This window comes from Danio rerio, chromosome 17, assembly GCF_049306965.1.
Source record: "Danio rerio strain Tuebingen ecotype United States chromosome 17, GRCz12tu, whole genome shotgun sequence".
Taxonomy (NCBI): domain Eukaryota; kingdom Metazoa; phylum Chordata; class Actinopteri; order Cypriniformes; family Danionidae; genus Danio; species Danio rerio.
The window spans coordinates 59,132,835-59,150,000 of record NC_133192.1 but is presented as its reverse complement, the minus strand read 5'-3'; the positions used below and the strand labels follow the sequence as shown (position 1 = coordinate 59,150,000).

The following is a 17,166-nucleotide window of genomic DNA, read 5'->3' as shown; positions in this document are numbered from 1 at the left end:
TCATCGCCGAGCCGAGCGCCGTATGGATCTGCGTGTGAAGGTAGCAATCTTGGAGAAAAATGAGCTGAAAAACAAGGCGCCGCCGGTGCAGAGGAGTGCTGACGCCGCTTTGTTCTCTCGCTTCTTCTCGTCCTCCTTCAGAACCAGAAAGAGCAGCTAGCATTTGTGTGCTGTGTAGAGAGACCTGTGTGTGTGTGTGTGTGTGTGTGTGCGCTGAAGACAGGAGTGTGTAATAAGAAGTGTAACGTCACGACAGCTCAAGGTGCAAACACATCCTGCCCTGTACTCAATATCATAGAAACGTCTGTAGTGCTGAAGACACTATTGAGCAAAAACCACATCTCAGTCATGCACAATACTATTAATAAGACTTCATTTTGCATCTGATCCTGTGCTTTTTATAAAGAGTCAAATCTTTAATTAAACAGCTGATGGAGTATACACTAACCTGCACATTATTCAGACACTAGATGGAGACAGTCAGAAACAGCTGATGGAGTATACACTAACCTGCACATTATTCAGACACTAGATGGAGACAAACAGTCAGAAACAGCTGATGGAGTATACACTAACCTGCACATTATTCAGACACTAGATGGAGACAGAAACAGCTGATGGAGTATACACTAACCTGCACATTATTCAGACACTAGATGGAGACAGACAGTCAGAAACAGCTGATGGAGTATACACTAACCTGCGCATTATTCAGACACTAGATGGAGACAGACAGTCAGAAACAGCTGATGGAGTATACACTAACCTGCACATTATTCAGACACTAGATGGAGACAGAAACAGCTGATGGAGTATACACTAACCTGCACATTATTCAGACACTAGATGGAGACAGTCAGAAACAGCTGATGGAGTATACACTAACCTGCACATTATTCAGACACTAGATGGAGACAAACAGAAACAGCTGATGGAGTATACACTAACCTGCGCATTATTCAGACACTAGTTTGAGACAAACAGAAACAGCTGATGGAGTATACACTAACCTGCACATTATTCAGACACAAGATGGAGACAAACAGTCAGAAACAGCTGATGGAGTATACACTAACCTGTGCATTATTCAGACACTAGATGGAGACAAACAGTCAGAAACAGCTGATGGAGTATACACTAACCTGCACATTATTCAGACACTAGATGGAGACAGAAACAGCTGATGGAGTACACACTAACCTGCACATTATTCAGACACTAGATGGAGACAGTCAGAAACAGCTGATGGAGTATACACTAACCTGCACATTATTCAGACACTAGATGGAGACAGAAACAGCTGATGGAGTATACACTAACCTGCGCATTATTCAGACACTAGATGGAGACAAACAGAAACAGCTGATGGAGTATACACTAACCTGCGCATTATTCAGACACTAGATGGAGACAGAAACAGCTGATGGAGTATACACTAACCTGCACATTATTCAGACACTAGATGGAGACAGAAACAGCTGATGGAGTATACACTAACCTGCGCATTATTCAGACACTAGATGGAGACAGTCAGAAACAGCTGATGGAGTATACACTAACCTGCACATCATTCAGACACAAGATGGAGACAAACAGTCAGAAACAGCTGATGGAGTATACACTAACCTGCGCATTATTCAGACACAAGATGGAGACAAACAGTCAGAAACAGCTGATGGAGTATACACTAACCTGTGCATTATTCAGACACTAGATGGAGACAAACAGTCAGAAACAGCTGATGGAGTATACACTAACCTGCACATTATTCAGACACTAGATGGAGACAGAAACAGCTGATGGAGTATACACTAACCTGCACATTATTCAGACACTAGATGGAGACAGTCAGAAACAGCTGATGGAGTATACACTAACCTGCACATTATTCAGACACTAGATGGAGACAGAAACAGCTGATGGAATATACACTAACCTGCGCATTATTCAGACACTAGATGGAGACAGAAACAGCTGATGGAGTATACACTAACCTGCGCATTATTCAGACACTAGATTGAGACAAACAGAAACAGCTGATGGAGTATACACTAACCTGCGCATTATTCAGACACAAGATGGAGACAAACAGTTAGAAACAGCTGATGGAGTATACACTAACCTGCGCATTATTCAGACACTAGATGGAGACAGTCAGAAACAGCTGATGGAGTATACACTAACCTGCACATTATTCAGACACTAGATGGAGACAAACAGAAACAGCTGATGGAGTATACACTAACCTGCACATTATTCAGACACTAGATGGAGACAGAAACAGCTGATGGAGTATACACTAACCTGCACATTATTCAGACACTAGATGGAGACAGAAACAGCTGATGGAGTATACACTAACCTGCGCATTATTCAGACACTAGATTGAGACAAACAGAAACAGCTGATGGAGTATACACTAACCTGCGCATTATTCAGACACTAGATGGAGACAAACAGAAACAGCTGATGGAGTATACACTAACCTGCACATTATTCAGACACTAGATGGAGACAGAAACAGCTGATGTAGTATACACTAACCTGCGCATTATTCAGACACTAGATGGAGACAGAAACAGCTGATGGAGTATACACTAACCTGCACATTATTCAGACACTAGATGGAGACAAACAGAAACAGCTGATGGAGTATACACTAACCTGCACATTATTCAGACACTAGATGGAGACAGAAACAGCTGATGGAGTATACACTAACCTGCACAGTATTCAGACACTAGATGGAGACAAACAGAAACAGCTGATGGAGTATACACTAACCTGCACATTATTCAGACACTAGATGGAGACAAACAGAAACAGCTGATGGAGTATACACTAACCTGCACATTATTCAGACACTAGATGGAGACAGAAACAGCTGATGGAGTATACACTAACCTGCGCATTATTCAGACACTAGATGGAGACAGAAACAGCTGATGGAGTATACACTAACCTGCACATTATTCAGACACTAGATGGAGACAAACAGTCAGAAACAGCTGATGGAGTATACACTAACCTGCGCATTATTCAGACACTAGATGGAGACAAACAGTCAGAAACAGCTGATGGAGTATACACTAACCTGCACATTATTCAGACACTAGATGGAGACAGAAACAGCTGATGGAGTATACACTAACCTGCACATTATTCAGACACTAGATGGAGACAAACAGTCAGAAACAGCTGATGGAGTATACACTAACCTGCGCATTATTCAGACACTAGATGGAGACAGTCAGAAACAGCTGATGGAGTATACACTAACCTGCGCATTATTTAGACACTAGATGGAGACAGTCAGAAACAGCTGATGGAGTATACACTAACCTGCGCATTATTCAGACACTAGATGGAGACAGAAACAGCTGATGGAGTATACACTAACCTGCACATTATTCAGACACTAGATGGAGACAAACAGTCAGAAACAGCTGATGGAGTATACACTAACCTGCGCATTATTCAGACACTAGATGGAGACAGTCAGAAACAGCTGATGGAGTATACACTAACCTGCACATTATTCAGACACTAGATGGAGACAGAAACAGCTGATGGAGTATACACTAACCTGCACATTATTCAGACACTAGATGGAGACAAACAGTCAGAAACAGCTGATGGAGTATACACTAACCTGCGCATTATTCAGACACTAGATGGAGACAGTCAGAAACAGCTGATGGAGTATACAGTAACCTGTGCATTATTCAGACACTAGATGGAGACAGAAACAGCTGATGGAGTATACACTAACCTGCACATTATTCAGACACTAGATGGAGACAGAAACAGCTGATGGAGTATACACTAACCTGCGCATTATTCAGACACTAGATGGAGACAGAAACAGCTGATGGAGTATACACTAACCTGCGCATTATTCAGACACTAGATGGAGACAGTCAGAAACAGCTGATGGAGTATACACTAACCTGCACATTATTCAGACACTAGATGGAGACAGTCAGAAACAGCTGATGGAGTATACACTAACCTGCACATTATTCAGACACTAGATGGAGACAAACAGTCAGAAACAGCTGATGGAGTATACACTAACCTGCGCATTATTCAGACACTAGATGGAGACAGTCAGAAACAGCTGATGGAGTATACACTAACCTGCACATTATTCAGACACTAGATGGAGACAAACAGTCAGAAACAGCTGATGGAGTATACACTAACCTGCGCATTATTCAGACACTAGATGGAGACAGTCAGAAACAGCTGATGGAGTATACACTAACCTGCACATTATTCAGACACTAGATGGAGACAGTCAGAAACAGCTGATGGAGTATACACTAACCTGCGCATTATTCAGACACTAGATGGAGACAGACAGAAACAGCTGATGGAGTATACACTAACCTGCGCATTATTCAGACACTAGATGGAGACAGAAACAGCTGATGGAGTATACACTAACCTGCACATTATTCAGACACTAGATGGAGACAAACAGTCAGGAACAGCTGATGGAGTATACACTAACCTGCGCATTATTCAGACACTAGATGGAGACAAACAGTCAGAAACAGCTGATGGAGTATACACTAACCTGCACATTATTCAGACACTAGATGGAGACAAACAGTCAGTAACTTCAACTGTAAATGTATTGAGTTATTATTAACCAAAGCAATGTAGTTGTGTTTCTTGTAGTTATGCTCCAGATTGACTTGAAGGAATAAGTGCAACAGGATTATCGACCCCTAAAGAGACGATCGATCATGTATTCAACATCACTGTATATTTGAGCTGAACACGGCCTCGCATTTCCCATTCTGCATCATGGCCGGTGTTTGGCGTATGGATATATCATTAGAACGACACACAATGATTCAATCCATTAAATATGAGTGTGATTGTGTGTTGCAGTAATAGAGAATCAATCCAAGGGCTTGTGAGATGATTTAAAATGTTAGCACAGCACGGATGGAGTTAATAATGCAGAATATTCATCCACACGCAAACCTGCTGGAGATTCATAGCGGATTCACTGCAAAATAATGATTCTTTTAGTTTTCAAGATAAAAACCAAGCAATACTTCGCTTTTGTCTTGTGTCTAGTCCAAATATCTAAAGATTCTTAAATCATGAAGCATTTACTAGACGAACAAAAACATGTCCTGTGTTCAGAAATATTGAGTCAAATTAGGGTGAGTTTTTCATTAAAACAAGCAAAATAATCTTATTAAAAAAAGTCAAATAGAGCATCAAACAAGGGATAATGGTGACACACTCACCGGCCACTTTATTAGGTACACCTGACTAGTGCCGGGTTGGACCCCTTTTGCCATCAGCCATCAGAAGATGGAGACACTGTGCTCATAAAGGGATGGACATGGTCAGCAGCAATACTCAGGTAGGCTGTGGCGTTGATGCTCAATTGGTACTAATGGACCCAAAGAAAATCTCCCCCACACCATTACACCACCACCACCAGCCTGAACCGCTGATACAAGGCAGGATGATCCATGCTTTCATGTTGTCTGAGCCGAGCATCCGAATGTGTCAGCAGAAATGGAGACTCATCAGAGCAGCAACGTTTCTCCAATCTTCTATTGTCCAGTTTTGGTGAGTCTGTGTGAATTGTAGCCTCAGTTTCCTGTTCTTAGCTGACAGGAGCGGCACCCGGTGTGCTCTTCTGCTGCTGTAGCCCATCCGCCTCAAGGTTGGCCGTGTTGTGTGTTCAGAGATGCTCTTCTGCAGAGCTCGGTTGTAACGAGTGCTTATTTGAGTTACTGTTGCCTTTCTATCAGCTGGAACCAGTCTGGCCATTCTCCTCTGACCTCTGGCCTCATCATCAAGGCATTTGCGCCCACAGAACTGCCGCTCACTGGATATTTCCTCTTTGTCGGAGCGTTCTCTGTAAACCCTAGTCATGGTTGTGCGTGAAAATCCCAGTAGATCAGCAGTTTCTGAAATACTCAGAGCAGCCCGTCTGGCAGCAACAACCATCGTCTTGACCATGTCTACATGTCTAAATGCATTGAGCTGCTGCCATGTGATTGGCTGATTAGACATTTGCATTCATGGGCAGTTGGACAGGTGTACCTAATAAAATGGCCGGTGAGTGTGTATATGACCTATAAAATGAAAAACTAATAAAAACTGTACAAATCTTCATAAATAAAACATTTTTAGCATTTGTGTTGCGCTTGTTAGGATAAATAAGACTGGATCCCACATTTTATCACATTTTGCAGAGTTCCCAGAGGTGGCATGTCTAATTCTGTCCAAATATAAAGTGGTGGTGAGTCCAAGAAGTCAGTCAGGATTATTTTCTGTCTCCGTCCGCAGCTTCCAGACAAGTCCTCAACAACATGCTGCGTGAGCCGTATTTAATTCCAGATCTGGTGTTAGCCAAACACATCGAGCAGGTATGATCAACACACACATGCTTTATTTCTCTATTTGATTCATTCCTCAGCAGGAGATGTTTAGCAGAATGTTTATGTTGCTGTTTTTACAGCCTAGTGGAGTCAGGGTTGGACCAAACGCCTTAAACTACATTCATAACAGTGCCATTTCGGAAAAATTACAGAAGAATGGATCACTGCGTTATGAAATTAATTAATTAAACAAAAGTCTATTGTCATTAAAATAGTTTGGTTTGCAAAATCATTGAATGTTTAATTTTTACTACACAAAAGAAAGAAATGACATGAGGATGAGTGAAATAATGTATATATATATATATATATATATATATATATATATATATATATATATATATATTCAAATACTTAATAAGGAATATATTTATATATTATTTAATATATATATATATATATATATATATATATATATATATATATATATATATATATATATATATATATATATATTGTAAATAATAAGGAATATTCATAAAAGAACTATTTTATTTTATTTTTTTCTATTAAAAAAATACATATGTATTTCTAAATATTTATTAAGGAATAATCATAAAGAAATTTTTTTTTAAATTTTAATTTAATTTTATTTATAAAAAACATCTGTATTGTCACGTATTTAATTATGATTAATCATAAAGGAACTTTATTTAATTATGTTTATTAAAATTATATTATGATCAGTGATAAAGGATTAACTTCAAAATTGTATTTAATAAAATTGTATTTAATTTTATTTATAAAAAAATACATCTGTGTCACCAAATATTTAACTATGATTAATGATAAAAGAACTTAATTTTTTATTTTATTTTTTTTTTTTTATTAATCAGTGTCTTTTTTAAAAAGGTTGACTCAGTTTAACAAATCATAAAAAAAGAAGAAAAAATATAATTTGGATTTTTTTACAGTGAGTAAAATCACAGGTCAGCAGCTTATTAATAATAACGTTACTTTTGAGAAAAAAAACAATAATTCACAAATCCGAGTCAACACACACAGATCTGTACAGTTAAAGTTGTAATCTGCTAACCTCTTTAATTAGTGCTCAGAGATGTTGTTCAGTCTGAATAATAGGCGTGTAGGTGATGTGTGCTGGCGCACCAGTGCATGATGGGTGTTTATAATGGATGGCGAGGGGCTTGTGTCCTCCTGACTGTAATATTTTTCCCTCTTTTCAGTGCACAGTAAATGACTGCTGTTATGGACCGCTGGTCGACTGCATCAAACAGTATCCTTCCCATAAAACTTTAAGCCCGAAATTGACGAGGAGCCATTCGCAGGGCTGAGATTCACCTGACATAAATGTGTGTGTGTGTGTGTGTGTGTGTGTGTGTATGTGTGTGAATGTGCACCTCTTTGTTCACAGTCTGCATCATACAGTGTTTCACAGCTAGAAGCCCTCACTGTCTGTGTTTGTTCGTTTGTGTGTGTGTGTGTGTGTGTGTGTTTGTGTGTGCGCGCCTGTGATTGTGTGTGATTTTTCCTCAAATGCACACAATTATATTTTAAAAGATTTAAACTCTAAATTGTTGTCGTGTTTTAAAAAATATATGTTTAAACACTGAGGGCGATTGATATTTGATGTGATGTCATTGTTTTGTGAAATGCTTATATCAGATATTATCCAATGTTTTTTGTTAGATTTTTACACACAGACACACTGAATTTTTTGATCTTGTGTGTGTGTGTGTGTGTGTCTCAGACTCATCTTTGTTTGTTTGTGTGTGTGTGTGTGTCTCAGACTCATCTGTGTGTGTGTGTGTGTGTTGGGTGAAGGGTCACGGTGTTTCTCTGTCTGTGGTCACTCATCCCCATCCCTCCACCCTCTCTCTCCATCTCTTTTCACGCGTCAGCATTCATTTACTCTCTGCATCTGTCCGGGTTCATCATATCGCCCACAGAAACGCCCCGTGACTGACACATCATCCACAGACGCCCATCAAGACACAAAAACAGTCTACAATATGCGTTTCTGACACACACGCTCATCGTATCATTGTGATGATTTGGCTGCATGTGTTTTGTATGCTGTTATACTGTTGTACTTGATGGAAATGGTCAAACTACCACCTAACAACAACACCACAAACACTGAGAGCTCTACCTACCACCTAACAACAACACCACAAACACTGAGAGCTCTAACTACCCCCAAACAACACCACTACAAACACTCAGAGCTCTAACTACCACCTAACAACAACACCGCAAACACTCAGAGCTCTAACTACAACCTAACAACACCCCTACAAACACTCAGAGCTCTAACTACAACCTAACAACACCCCTACAAACACTCAGAGCTCTAACTACAACCTAACAACACCCCTACAAACACTCAGAGCTCTAACTACCACCTACCAACACCCCTACAAACACTCAGAGCTCTACCTACCACCTAACAACACCCTTGCAAACACTCAGAGCTCTAACTACCACCTAACAACAACACCGCAAACACTCAGAGCTCTAACTACAACCTAAAAACACCCCTACAAACACTGAGAGCTCTAACTACCACCTAACAACAACACTGCAAGCACTCAGAGCTCTAACTACCCCCAAACAACACCCCTACAAACACTCAGAGCTCTAACTACCCCCAAACAACACCCCTACAAACACTCAGAGCTCTAACTACCACCGAACAACAACACCTCAAACACTCAGAGCTCTAACTACCACCTAACAACACCCTTGCAAACACTCAGAGCTCTAACTACCACCTAACAACAACACCGCAAACACTCAGAGCTCTAACTACCACCGAACAACAACACCACAAACACTCAGAGCTCTAACTACAACCTAACAACAACACCGCAAACACTCAGATCTCTAACTACCACCTAACAACACCCCTACAAACACTCAGAGCTCTAACTACCACCGAAAAACAACACCACAAACACTCAGAGCTCTAACTACCACCGAACAACAACACCACAAACACTCAGAGCTCTAACTACCACCTAACAACAACACCGTAAACACTCAGAGCTCTAACTACCACCTAACAACACCCCTACAAACACTCAGAGCTCTAACTACCACCTAACAACACCCCTACAAACACTCAGAGCTCTACCTACAACCTAACAACAACACCACAAACACTCAGAGCTCTAACTACCACCGAACAACACCACAAACACTCAGAGCTCTAACTACCCCCAAACAACACCTCTACAAACACTCAGAGCTCTAACTACCACCTAACAACACCCCTACAAACACTCAGAGCTCTAACTACAACCTAACAACAACCCTACAAACACTCAGAGCTCTAACTACAACCTAACAACAACACCACAAACACTCAGAGCTCTAAGTACAACCTAACAACAACACCACAAACACTCAGAGCTCTACCTACAACCTAACAACAACACCACAAACACTCAGAGCTCTAACTACCACCGAACAACACCCCTACAAACACTCAGAGCTCTAACTACCACCTAACAACAACACCGCAAACACTCAGAGCTCTACCACCTAACAACACCCCTACAAACACTCAGAGCTCTAACTACCACCTAACAACAACACCACAAACACTCAGAACTCTAAGTACAACCTAACAACACCCCTACAAACACTCAGAGCTCTAACTACCACCGAACAACACCCATACAAACACTCAGAGCTCTAACTACCACCTAACAACACCCTTGCAAACACTCAGAGCTCTAACTACCACCTAACAACAACACCACAAACACTCAGAGCTCTAACTACAACCTAACAACAACACCGCAAACACTCAGAGCTCTAACTACCACCTAACAACACCCCTACAAACACTCAGAGCTCTAACTACCACCGAACAACAACACCACAAACACTCAGAGCTCTAACTACCACCGAACAACAACACCACAAACACTCAGAGCTCTAACTACCACCTAACAACAACACCGTAAACACTCAGAGCTCTAACTACCACCTAACAACACCCCTACAAACACTCAGAGCTCTACCTACAACCTAACAACAACACCACAAACACTCAGAGCTCTAACTACCACCTAACAACACCCCTACAAACACTCAGAGCTCTAACTACCACCTAACAACAACACCACAAACACTCAGAACTCTAAGTACAACCTAACAACACCCCTACAAACACTCAGAGCTCTAACTACCACCGAACAACACCCCTACAAACACTCAGAGCTCTAACTACCACCTAACAACAACACCGCAAACACTCAGAGCTCTAACTACCACCTAACAACACCCCTACAAACACTCAGAGCTCTAACTACCACCTAACAACAACACCGCAAACACTCAGAGCTCTAACTACCACCTAACAACACCCCTACAAACACTCAGAGCTCTAACTACCACCGAACAACACCCCTACAAACACTCAGAGCTCTAACTACCACCTAACAACAACACCGCAAACACTCAGAGCTCTAACTACCACCTAACAACACCCCTACAAACACTCAGAGCTCTAACTACCACCTAACAACAACACCGCAAACACTCAGAGCTCTAACTACCACCTAACAACAACACCGCAAATACTCAGAGCTCTAACTACCACCGAACAACACCACAAACACTCAGAGCTCTAACTACCACCTAACAACACCACAAACACTCAAGAGCTCTAACTACCACCTAACAACACCCCTACAAACACCCAGAGCTCTAACTACTCCAAACAACACCCCTACAAACACTCAGAGCTCTAACTACCACCTAACAACATCGCTACAAACATTCAGAGCTCTAACTACCCCCAAACAACACCCCTACAAACACTCAGAGCTCTAACTACCACCGAACAACACCACAAACACTCAGAGCTCTAACTACCACCGAACAACACCACAAACACTCAGAGCTCTAACTACCACCTAACAACATCGCTACAAACATTCAGAGCTCTAACTACCCCCAAACAACACCCCTACAAACACTCAGAGCTCTAACTACCCCCAAACAACACCTCTACAAACACTCAGAGCTCTAACTACCACCTAACAACACCCCTGCAAACACTCAGAGCTCTACCTACAACCTAACAACAACACCGCAAACACTCAGAGCTCTAACTACCACCTAACAACACCCCTGCAAACACTCAACTACACTCATTCTGATATTACTACAAGCTCATTCTTTTGCTGTTGCCATAGCAACCTTTCTCAGCTGTCCGGGTGTCTCCTGGCAGGGAGCATTTAGAAGTGGACTTGGGAAAGTTGACCATCCCACTTTTAATTTGCACCTCAGTTCCCCCGAGAAGCGAGAGCAGTGAACGCGAGAGTTTGTGACTGACATAAATGAGCAGATTTGTGACGTTTGTCCTTAACCACATTCCCCCAGTGCCATCGGTCTGGAACATGAAGACACTCTGAGAGACAAACTCAGAGAGAGAAACCTGTCGTTTTTAGGTAAGTCTCCTGCTGCTGCTTCAACACAGGACATTACATCATTTGACCCTTTCCACAGCTGCGAGACAGGCCATACATATGGATCTCTATATTGATCAAGTTAATAATGACACAAGCTGCAGTCTCAAACTAACTAGCTTCTGTTGAGTTTAATATAGATTACAATTCAATCCACATATGCCCGTTTGTTTGTTTGTTTGTTTGTTTGTTTGTTTGTTGGTTGATTGTTGTTTTTTTGGTAAGGCTAGGGACAGATTCACTAGTACGTGTAAGTTAAAGCATCAGTTATGTTTATGGGTTAGAGAATAGTTTAATGGTATGGAGACTGTAAGTTAAGGAGTCAGTTAAAGACTGGTTTAATGGTATGGGTAAGTTTAAGAGTCAGCTAAAGACTGGATTAATGGTATGGGTAAGTTTAAGAGTCAGCTAGAGACTGGATTAATGGTATGGGTAAGTTTAAGAGTCAGCTAAAGACTGGATTAATGGTATGGGTAAGTTTAAGAGTCAGCTAAAGACTGGTTTAATGGTGTGGGTAAGTTTAAGAGTCAGCTAAAGACTGGATTAATGGTATGGGTAAGTTTAAGAGTCAGCTAGAGACTGGTTTAATGGTATGGGTAAGTTTAAGAGTCAGCTAAAGACTGGTTTAATGGTATGGGTAAGTTTAAGAGTCAGCTAAAGACTGGATTAATGGTATGGGTAAGTTTAAGAGTCAGCTAGAGACTGGATTAATGGTATGGGTAAGTTTAAGAGTCAGCTAGAGACTGGTTTAATGGTATGGGTAAGTTTAAGAGTCAGCTAGAGACTGGATTAATGGTATGGGTAAGTTTAAGAGTCAGCTAGAGACTGGTTTAATGGTATGGGTAAGTTTAAGAGTCAGCTAGAGACTGGTTTAATGGTGTGGGTAAGTTCAAGAGTCAGCTAGAGACTGGTTTAATGGTATGGGTAAGTTTAAGAGTCAGTTAGAGACTGGTTTAATGGTGTGGGTAAGTTTAAGAGTCAGTTAGAGACTGGTTTAATGGTATGGGTAAGTTTAAGAGTCAGCTAGAGACTGGTTTAATGGTGTGGGTAAGTTTAAGAGTCAGCTAGAGACTGGTTTAATGGTATGGGTAAGTTTAAGAGTCAGTTAGAGACTGGTTTAATGGTGTGGGTAAGTTTAAGAGTCAGTTAGAGACTGGTTTAATGGTATGGGTAAGTTTAAGAGTCAGCTAGAGACTGGTTTAATGGTGTGGGTAAGTTCAAGAGTCAGCTAGAGACTGGTTTAATGGTATGGGTAAGTTTAAGAGTCAGTTAGAGACTGGTTTAATGGTGTGGGTAAGTTTAAGAGTCAGTTAGAGACTGGTTTAATGGTGTGGGTAAGTTTAAGAGTCAGCTAGAGACTGGTTTAATGGTATGGGTAAGTTTAAGAGTCAGCTAGAGACTGGTTTAATGGTATGGGTAAGTTTAAGAGTCAGCTAGAGACTGGTTTAATGGTATGGGTAAGTTTAAGAGTCAGCTAGAGACTGGTTTAATGGTGTGGGTAAGTTTAAGAGTCAGCTAGAGACTGGTTTAATGGTATGGGTAAGTTTAAGAGTCAGTTAGAGACTGGTTTAATGGTGTGGGTAAGTTTAAGAGTCAGTTAGAGACTGGTTTAATGGTATGGGTAAGTTTAAGAGTCAGCTAGAGACTGGTTTAATGGTGTGGGTAAGTTCAAGAGTCAGCTAGAGACTGGTTTAATGGTATGGGTAAGTTTAAGAGTCAGTTAGAGACTGGTTTAATGGTGTGGGTAAGTTTAAGAGTCAGTTAGAGACTGGTTTAATGGTATGGGTAAGTTTAAGAGTCAGCTAGAGACTGGTTTAATGGTGTGGGTAAGTTTAAAGGTCAGTTGTGGTTATGGATTGGTTTAATAGTATGGGTAAATTGAAGGGTCAGTTGGGATTAAGGCTGGGTTTATTGGCATGGGTAAGTTTAAGTGTCAGTTAAGATTAAGGGACAGGATAAGGGTGAGTCAGGGATTGGTTTGATAGTATGGATAAGTCTTAGGATGGGTTAATGGCAGGTTTATTGGTAAGGTTATGTTTTTGTTTTGCTAAGGTTAGAGAATGGTTTAAAGGTTTGTGTAAGTGTAAGGTTTGGTGATGGGATTAATGGTATGGGTAAGCTTTATAGGTAGGTTCATTACAGGTTTATGGGTATGGTTAAGTTTTAAGGTCGGTAAAGTGCACGGGTTTAATGTTATGGGTTAGAGACAGATGTACTGGTGTGGTAGATTAATAACTGGTGTAAAAAAATCAGCTATGTTGTTGTGTGTATCTGCAGTACATTACATTAACTTATCTAAATGTCCATTTGTGTGTGTGTGCGTGTGCGTGTGTGTGTGTGTGTGTGCGTGCATGTGTATTTTTTTGTTTTATTTTATTTGTTTAGATTGGCATGTTCATATAAACAAATGAAAACATATAAATAAAAGCTTAATAAATATTTATGCGCATAACTAATACGTTTGACCTTAAATCTTTTTATATATATACACTTTCGCCTGTTACTCTGTGGCAAGACTTGATTTCCTTTTTGGCGTAATCGCTCTTCTTTCTCACCTCAGCTCAGTTTGCCTTCTGTCTTTTAGTTTATTACTTTTTTATGACTGGAGGTTTTGACATTTTGTTAGGATGTTGAAGAAGTACAGCAGTGCATTATTAATAAGACGTGTCCTGACAGAAGTCTATCTGGATGATCCTCCCAGTGTGCATTGCTCATCTGCAGATTTCATGCATCTACAGTAGTGTTTGTCCGGTCTGCGGCGTGCGGTTCAGGTGTGAATGAGGGCGTCTGACCCTACTGCAGGCGTTTGGGCTCACGAGGCACCACACTGCAAATAAACAATGCTGTTCTTTACTTTATTCTTTATTTAATTGAAGTTTTTTGTTAAACCCTTCAATTCAAGGAACAAGGTCCAAAGCAAAAACAATGGTATGGCATGTTACAACTTTGAAGTAAAATAAGAAGTATATAGTAGATATTTGGACTAGAAACGAAACAAAAAGTCCATGTGAAAAAGCATTGCACGGCCTGATAAATGGATTGTAAATGAGCTGGGCTTCAGCTGACACACACCATTAATTGTAATCAAAGGTGATGTGTGGAGATGATCCTCAGGCCGAGTCCATGTCAACAGTGTGTTCAGAGAGCCAGTGTGATTTAATGGAGAAATCAGCTGTTTGACCACGACTCAAGGACAATGGCTGAGGTCACACATATCACTGATGAAACACACACACACACACACACACACACACACACACACACACAGCATGTGCAGCGCCAGCAAACATTACACTGATGAAGAGGCTTCAGTCTTTCCTCTGTTCACTTCACCGAGGTCAAGTCTGCGGCTGTTTTTAAAGCTGTAGTGTCACCATGAGCACATTTAATCCACACTTCAGCACAAATGGCCTGAAGCCTTCCTGTACATCACTGCACTATGCACTAATGCAGAAATGGTACTTTGAAACAACTTTAAATAATGACTTGCTATAGCTCAGTATTTGAGTTTTACCCAAAATGAACTTTGGTTCAAGCTTTAAAGTAAATTTCATCTAAATCAGAAAAATAACATTAAGATTAATAACATAAGATTATTTGACTCAGCCCATTGGCAGATTATTTAGCTTATTTTAAGGAAAAACTCACTTTTTATAAACAAGTTATTATTTTGCACTAGAAAATGCTTCTCAATTTCAGAGTTTTGGGCTAAAAACAACAACAACAACTCTACAGTAAGTGAGAAAAGCATATTTGCAGTGTATGCTGGAGGACTGAGCTCAAACAGAACTGATCACCCCAACAATCCTTCTGAATGTGTTTTGGCACAGATGAGAATCAGCTGCGGGTCAAAGGATACGACAAAACCCCGGACATCATCCTGGAGGTGCCGATCGGTGAGTTCTGCTTCTCTCATCACCGTCTCTGTGTTTACCTGCTGCTTGGTGACACTAACCATAAAGACCTATAAATAATTAAATGACTTCATTTGGGCGACATGAGGTCCTAGTGGTCAGCACTGTGGCCTCACAGGTCAGTGGTTCGAGTTCACGCTGGGTCAGTTGGGGTTTCCGTGTGGAGTTTGCATGTTCTCCCTATGTTGGTTTCCTCTGGGTGCTCTGCCGGCAGAGCTGTGAGAAGTGAAACGCTATTGGCTGATTTTTAAAATGGGAGGAGCTAGTCTATGCCCCGCCCACCCTTCATGTTTCAGTTGAGATTATGCCAAACATCAGTCAAACATGCACATTTTAAAGCACTTCACATGAGCTTTAAAGGATGCTGTGCATGTTGTGTTGTGTAAAGTGTTAAAGTGTGTGTTGTTGTGTTGTTCAGCTGTTGATGGCCACATCGTTCACTGGATCGAGAGTAAAGCTTCATTTGGAGACGATCACAGTCACAACACATACCTGAACGAGCAGTTCTGGAGCTACTGCAACAGGTCAGACGCGCACACACACACAAACACACACACACACACACACACACACACACACAACTGAAGCAGTTCACCAATAAAGAAAGATCGAGAGCTGGATTATGATTGTTCTTGTAATTAGTCATTGTTGTTCATTTTAAACAGTCACAGATATATATACACTGTAAGAAAAAAAATCGTAAAAAAAAAGGTCAAATGACTGGCAGCTTTGGCTGCCAAACAAAAACCATAAAATTACGGTAAAATGTCTTTGTTGAAATAAAGTGCAAAAAATAATAAATCTACAGATATTTTCATTAAAATGTTTACAGAAAAACACTGTTATTTTACAGACTTTTCCTAGATTACGATCAAATCCGTTCAATAAAGGTATACACAAAGAGTTTTATAAAGAAACACTGTTATTATACAGACTTCTCCTAGATTATTATGATCAAACATCATCAATAAAGTGACTGAAAAGTTCAAAAGTTCAAGAGAAAACAATGTTATTTAAAAGAATTTTCCCTAAATCATTACGATTAAACACCTTTAATAACATGCCATTTTTTTTACGTTTTTTTTTTTTTACAGAGCAAGTAATTACAATTTATTACTTTAATTTACGTAATTTTAAATGTACTTAAAAAACAGGAAAAAACATTGTGAATAATATGTCAGACACATTGCTGTAATTTGTCATTAATTATATAGTACATAAAATAACAGTCAAGCCGTTAATTTACAGATAATGTTTGTCATTTTCACAAACTTTTGAATATAATTTAAAATAACAGAAAAAATACTGTATAAATAATACTGTAATTTCCCTGTATAAAAAACACAAATGTCAGTAATTTGTCTTTAATAATAAAGTACCTAAAATGAAAGT

The 17,166-nt window shown here is 40.1% G+C and overlaps 1 protein-coding gene across 3 annotated transcripts in view; it reads left to right on the top strand.

Moving 5' to 3' along the window:
• Nucleotides 1–17,166, top strand: part of cdin1 (CDAN1 interacting nuclease 1) — a 123,998-nt gene that overhangs the window by 46,478 nt on the left and 60,354 nt on the right. For all 3 annotated transcript variants that reach the window (XM_073927531.1, XM_073927532.1, NM_001076722.1), the window contains 5 exon segments: nucleotides 6,328–6,407; nucleotides 7,604–7,653; nucleotides 11,775–11,842; nucleotides 15,691–15,756; nucleotides 16,193–16,298. In XM_073927531.1, the coding sequence (XP_073783632.1) occupies nucleotides 6,328–6,407; nucleotides 7,604–7,653; nucleotides 11,775–11,842; nucleotides 15,691–15,756; nucleotides 16,193–16,298 (370 nt within the window).